General features: G+C 52.7%; 1 protein-coding gene across 1 annotated transcript in view; it reads left to right on the top strand.

The window, feature by feature from the left end:
* Nucleotides 1–325: 325 nt before the first annotated feature.
* Nucleotides 326–6,407, top strand: part of LOC102428056 (delta-1-pyrroline-5-carboxylate dehydrogenase, mitochondrial-like) — a 17,261-nt gene continuing 11,179 nt past the window's right edge. Inside the window, exon 1 of the mRNA XM_023748725.1 lies at nucleotides 326–435. Coding sequence (XP_023604493.1) covers nucleotides 374–435 — 62 coding nt within the window. The 5' untranslated portion in view covers nucleotides 326–373. The remainder of the gene's footprint in view (nucleotides 436–6,407) is intronic.

Here is a 6,407-nt window from a genome sequence, read left to right as displayed (position 1 = left end):
AATCGCCCCTCTGATTGGCCCAGGAGCTCCCATGTGTCATTCTGATTGGCCGATGGGGCTCACGCCCTCTCCGGTCGCATCAAAAGCCACTGGGTCTTACCATCAAGAGAGGAGGGGGAAACGTGAATTCCTGCAGACTTGCCTTTTGTATGACCAGGCCCTGTGTCACGTAATTGGCCTCTATCATGCACTACAGAAAGTTAATTTATTAACACAGATAAATATAGAGCGATTTCGCTTGACCCTGCCTCGGAGGACAGCCGAGGGGACCCGGAACCCCCCCTCTTTCCGAGGTAGTGCGCTCCGGGCGGGGCAGCGCCGTCAGGTTGCGACCCGGTACACCGTCCGGAGAACAGCCACTCCGGGAGCTGAGATGCCGCCGCTGCCGCCCGTGCTTCGCCGCGCCCTGCTGGCCCGCCCCTGGAGTGGGGCCAGGTGAGTGCAAACCGGGCCTGGGGACGCTCTGTCGCTCGTGGTCCCGGGGGTCGCAGGCGTCCCTCATGCGGGACTCCCTCCCTGCCGGACACCCACCAGGTTCCCAGGGGCTCCCCTCCGCGAGGGTCGCTTCTTCTAGTACCTCCCGTCCCCGTCCTCCCTCCAGGCCTTCCTCTCACTGCGACACCCCTGTCTCCTTCCTACAGCGAGGGGGACCCCCTTCCCGAACTGCGGCCGGGTGGGGGCCTCGCTGCTCTCCCGGCTCCCGAGCCCCGAAAGCAGCCTCCCACGCCCTGGTCTTGCTCCTCCCAGGCACCTTTCCAATGCGCCCACTGCCGGAGTGCCGGCTGCCCCCTGGGGCACCTCTGTTGTTAGTGCAGCACCCTCTCCGTCCCTCCCTCCGTCTCACACTCAGGACCCACCTCCGGGGTTCCGAGACTTCCCTCTCCGCTCTCTACCGGGACTTTTCCTCTCTTCCCCTTTTTCAAGTTAAGTGCTGGGCAGAAGAGGGAGTCCTTTCTTGTGACACGTGGGATAACGGGTGTGGAGAGCTGGGCCTTTGGCGTATGCTTTATTGTAAAGACCGAGTGAATTCATGAGCGTGCTCCAAACGGCGGCAGGCGCATAGGCAATGCCAAGTTACCGTCACGATCCTCGTTGTCACTTGCATTTTAAACTTCTGTGCGGTAGGTATTATTATTGCACATTACAGATGAAGACTAATTTCGGAGTGGAGTGCAAACCCCCACGGTGTGGAGTTGGGTTCACTCCATGACACTTGTCCTCAGAGCCCCCTCCTGCTGGGGACTGGGAGGGGGAGGTGGGGCACAGACCCTGCTTCAGAGGGGCTCCCAGTCTGGTGAGGCTGCCCCCCTTATTGGACCTGTGTTTCTGTGGGTCTGCCTTTCAGAGCTGGGCAGCCGCCACCCCCCCATTTGAGTGTTGTTTGCCTGATCCCCAGGACTGTGACCAGCTCTGTCTCCTGCTGAGCTAGGCTCTTTCTGAGTTAATCAGTGTCCTAAGGGATGGCACAGGGGTGCCCTGGGCAGGGGTGAGTTTCAACACTGCTGTGTGTCCTCCGTGGGTGGGGATGGGGTAGGGAAGGGCACAAGACGAGAACGTGGGGGAGAAGGTCTCCCCTGCAAGCCAAGGTTGGGGCCGTACTTGCCACCCCCTGTCCTGCATTAGGAGACCACCCCTCTCAGACTGCAGGTGGAAGGCCCATAGAGTTACAGTGTAACTTCGTTTCTTGAACGTAATTTGTTCCAGAACGCTGCTCAAAAAGCCATTTGTTCGCAAACGGAATACTTTTTCCCCATTAGAAATAATGTAAATTGAATTAATCTGTTCTAGAGCCCCAAATGATTTCCTGTTTCACCTTTCTTGTATACAGTACATGTCTAATGTACTCTTTAATTGATCAGTAAACACTTTACTTAAATTTATCAAACCACCCCTTACTAGCCTCCAAAATCCTGTCACCAGCTAACTGCTTTTACTTTATCCAAGCAACAGTTTTTCTACCTATTCAGTAGTCTGTGATTGCTGTTTTGTGAGCACTTTCACACCCTTAGCAACATTAGAACTCGTGGTGGCCTCTTTATGTTTTAAAATTGTGCCAACCGCCAGCAACAAAAGCATTCCCTCCTTTGCTTGTTGCCTGCAAGATGCATTTTGTCATGCTGAGCTTTCAGCAGGAAAGGGTTGTCAGATGGAAAACTGAAGTTTTGGTCGACAACCGAGACATTGTTTTCTGTGAACAACTTGGTCAAGAACCGAGTTGTTTGAGGTGGGAGACATTTGAGAAACGAGGTTTGACTGTACTTGTTTGCAGTACCTACCATGTGCAGGTGCTGTGCTAAACACTGGAGCGAGGGGTGCCCAGGGAATTTACATGTGGATGGGGCCTTCGAAGAGTTTTCATTTTAACGGTGGAGGAAGACTCAGACGTAAAAAAAACCCCCAAAAAACCACCCTCAGATATCTGGTAGAAAGCAATCCATGTTCTCTCTTTTAAAAAGCCTATTATAACAATAATGTTAATCAGGCAATCAAATACCACCGGCCTGGCACAGTGCAGATAAGCACTGCATTACCCCATTTTACACTTGGAGTGCGGGTGAATTTCCCGCCAAAATATAAGATGGCTCTGTCTTTTGGTTTTGTTCCATCCACCAAAAGGGTGGATTACAAACAAATATTTGGTAATACGCAGTTACAATCGGCCCGAGTTTACACGTTTCCCGCACTCCACCGCAAATCTATATGAACCGAGTTAAAGACGGCTCCCGCGGAGTACGCGCAATTCACGCGAGCCGACTTAACTCGTTTCCCGCACTCCAAGTGTTTACAGATGCCCACGGGGCACACACAGCGCGAGATCAAACCACCGAGCTTGGTAATTTCGGTAACTGGTTCTGTTTTCAGTGGCGTGCCTTTCTACTGCAAGCGTGTCAAACTCGCAGCTGGTGGGCCGCATGCCTAAATAAACGAGACATGTGGCCCTCCGGCCCAGAGTTTGACATGCTTTTCTACATGTGATTTTTATTTTTTCTTTAGAGAGAATGGAAGGGAGGGGGCCAGGAGAGAGAGAGAGAGGGGAACATTGATGGGTTGTCTCCCGGTGTGCCCCAGGGCTGGGGAAGGAACCTGCAACCCTTCAATATGGGCCTAAGCTCTACCACTGAGCCACACTGACCAGGGCTCTGCAGCATTTTTAACGGGCAGGCCTCTATTCAGAGGTGCACTAAGCCACACCCCAGCCACGTGCATTTGTTTACTCGAGGTGACTGGCGAATGCACGTATTTGCTAGGCCTATTCAGTATAAATTTAAAATTATAATACATATAGAAAACTTTTCTGTGAAAAATTTTAATTATACAAATGTGTCTACATAAGTAAAAAGAGGCAAACTGCATAATTTGTCAATTTTTTAACATACACATTCAGAGGACCTACTTTGTCATGTAATGGACTTTCAGCTTTAACAGATACCGCCTCACCCAAATTAATCTGTTTTATCGAGGTTTTACTGTAATAATACATTTGTAGGGTGGATTCAATGCGATAATCACTTAGCATGGTGCCAGGCATGGTGTAAGTGCTTAATAAATGCTCCTTGATGTTTCCGGGGCAATAAAGTGCAAACATCATCCTGCGCCAGATGCCCCTCCCTCCTGGACCTGCTCGGAGCCCCACACTGTGCACTTCCGCTGCTGGCCGCTTATCTCTGTGATAAGGAGGATTAACCTAATCAGGCCCCAGATAACAGCTGCCGAAGCCCGGGTGCTGAAGGAAGCTAGAGTAATCTCCTTTCTACTCTTCTTGGCCGTGGCCACCTGGGCCTCAGCCACTGGGGAGCCAAAGGGACCTGCACCCAGTCCCAGGTGTTAGCAGGTGCGCACTGGCCTGGGAGTCCAGTCCTGGGGGCCTGGTGTCCGCTCTGACACTGCTTGCGCATTAATTGTTTTCAAAGGTATTTCTCAGGTGCTAGCCCCCAGCTGGGCAGGGTGTCCACTGGTGAATGGAACGGACACAGGCCGGCCCAGCGGAGCTTATGGCCTGGTGGGAGCGCCGTAATGAGGGTTGTCACAGGTGCTGTGAGGAAAGTGCGGGGCTCATGAGGATCCGAGAGGGGCCCGTCCAGTGGTTCGAGGCCAGCCACATGGAGAGTGCCCCACCCAGAGGGGACCGCAAAAATGACCAGGGCGACTGGATCACAGCAAACGAGCTGGGAGGTGGTGGGGGCGAAGGCAATGGGTCTGGAGGCATCGGTAGGGATTCTGGCTTTTTGTTGTAGAAGAAATGAGAGGCCATGAGTAGTTTTGAGCCAAGTGCTTACTCTGTCTGATGATCGAATTTTCATGTTAAAACTGTAACTTTGACGGCGATTTGGAGAGTAGCCTGGTGACAGTGGAGCTGGAGTGGCCATTGCAGTTGTCCAGGCAAAAGCTGGTGGTGCCGTGGACCAGGGTGCAGGCCGAGGGGAACCTGGGAGGGAACTGAGCTTCCCCGCCAGCCCCACCCTGCCTCCTTTCCCCTCAGTTTTAAGGTTGCATTGGCTGTCCAGCCCTGATGTTGCCCATGGCAGGGGATGTTCTGATGTGGCTCCTAAAGCTCAGATTCTGGTACCTGCACAGGGTGGGGAGGGGAAGCTAAGGTCTCACACCCAAGCCAGGAGGTCCCCAGGTGAGCAGAAGGGGCACTTCAGGTTGTTAAGGAATCGGAGTTAAATTCAGACTCTGCCCCCTGCCTCCTTCCTGAAGCCAGAAGGCTGAAAGCTGCCCTAAGAATGGTCAGGTTCGGTTCATCTGCGTCCCAGACCCAGGCACCTGCTTGGTGGGTACTCAGGAAATATGTGCTGAAAAATGTGCAAGCCTTTTCTACCTCACCTGAGTTACCACTGAGTTCTTAAAGTGTGGAGTAATGTGTGCTGGCTGCATGAATGCATGAATGAATGAATGAACAAACAATGCAGGCCTTGCAGATCCTCATAGAGGCCCTAAGTTTGAGTGCTTCCTCAATGCCTTGCCCTGAGCCAATGGAAGGGTGTTTTTTTGGAGTCCGTGGATTTTTTTTCTTGGCTCTGTCCGACTCAGGATGATCTTTGAACTAGTCTCTGTCCCCGAGGCCACACTCAGACTGACGGACAGCTGTACCAGGGCCTGGACTTTCTAGGTTTAGAGAGCCCTTGGGGCGTGTGATCCTGAGGTCACAGTGGACCTCTGCCCTGGGGAAGGTGAAGTGAGGCCTGCAGGATTTCTGTTTCTGACCCTGCCTGGGAGGGGACAGGGAAAGAAGAGCTGATACTGATAGCGCAACATTTTCAGCTTCTGCCCTGGGTGGAATGGATGCTGTTTATTCCAGCCGTATTTGGTGAGCACCTGGGCCAGCCCCTGATCCTTGGGGTGTCTGGGAACCAATTTGCCTTTGAAAGCCTGTCATGGCAGAGTAAACATCCCGGAAGATCTTTACAGTTCCTTTAGAAGCTCCTAAGAGCAGGAGGAAGGGCAAGCAGTTTTAGTTCTCACGGGGACCTAGTGTTACAGAATAGTAAAAGCTAGGAAAATTCCACAAGTGGGATGGGGAAGCTGAGACAGAGAGTTAAACAGCAGTTTGTGCTCCCCCAGTAAATCCTATCTTCCCTAAACGAAGGACACTTGAGAGTAAATGGTTTGCACTTCTCCCCAGCCAGGGGGTAAATAGCTTAAACCACCCTACTCAGGGAGACATGACAGAAATCCATTTAAGTGCCATTTGCCAATCACACCCAAATTAAGAGAATAAATCTGATTTGGGGACATCAGCATCAAGCTGATGATTATTCTCTTGATCCACCCCTAAACACCCAGCCTTTAAAACCCCCCAAAATGAAGGTCTCAGTGCTCTCTCCCTCCAGGGAGCATGCCTGTGCCACTACCCCCCCCCCCCCCCCCCGTCTCCACCCCCACACTTATCCCCTGACCTCTAAGGGACCCCATAAGACTTGCAACCAAGGCAGCGGCAGCAGCTCTCCCCGGGCTAACCCCTGAACCTGTTTCCAGGGCCCCCTTCTCCCCCTTTTCTCTGACCTCCCAGTGAGCCAAAGCAGCCCAGCCCGGGCTCTCCTGTTGCTGCTTCTATGCCCTTCCTCGTTTCACTGCCCTTACGTGTGTTTTTGCTGCGGTGGATAAATTCTTGCTTGCTTTGCTGCACGTTGTCTCTTGATTGTCTTGGCTCAAGAAGACAAGAATCGAGGTTCCTCGTCTTGCCCAGTAACACTGGGATGGGACCTAGAATGACCCCCTCTTTCAGATGCAGGATATTTGCTGAGGTCTCTGAGCAGCTGTGGGCTTTGGTCTGGGATATGTCTGCTCAGAACCTGTGCTACTCCCACCCACCAGGAACAGGGGGTCGGAGAGGGGTTGGGGTGGCCCCTGGCTCCAGCCCAGCACTCATTCTCTGCTGACCCGGCCCTTTCTTGGCTTAAAGA

This window comes from Myotis lucifugus, unplaced genomic scaffold (genome assembly GCF_000147115.1).
Source record: "Myotis lucifugus unplaced genomic scaffold, Myoluc2.0 scaffold_1730, whole genome shotgun sequence".
Classification (NCBI taxonomy): domain Eukaryota; kingdom Metazoa; phylum Chordata; class Mammalia; order Chiroptera; family Vespertilionidae; genus Myotis; species Myotis lucifugus.
This window is presented reverse-complemented; position numbering and strand designations above follow the sequence as displayed.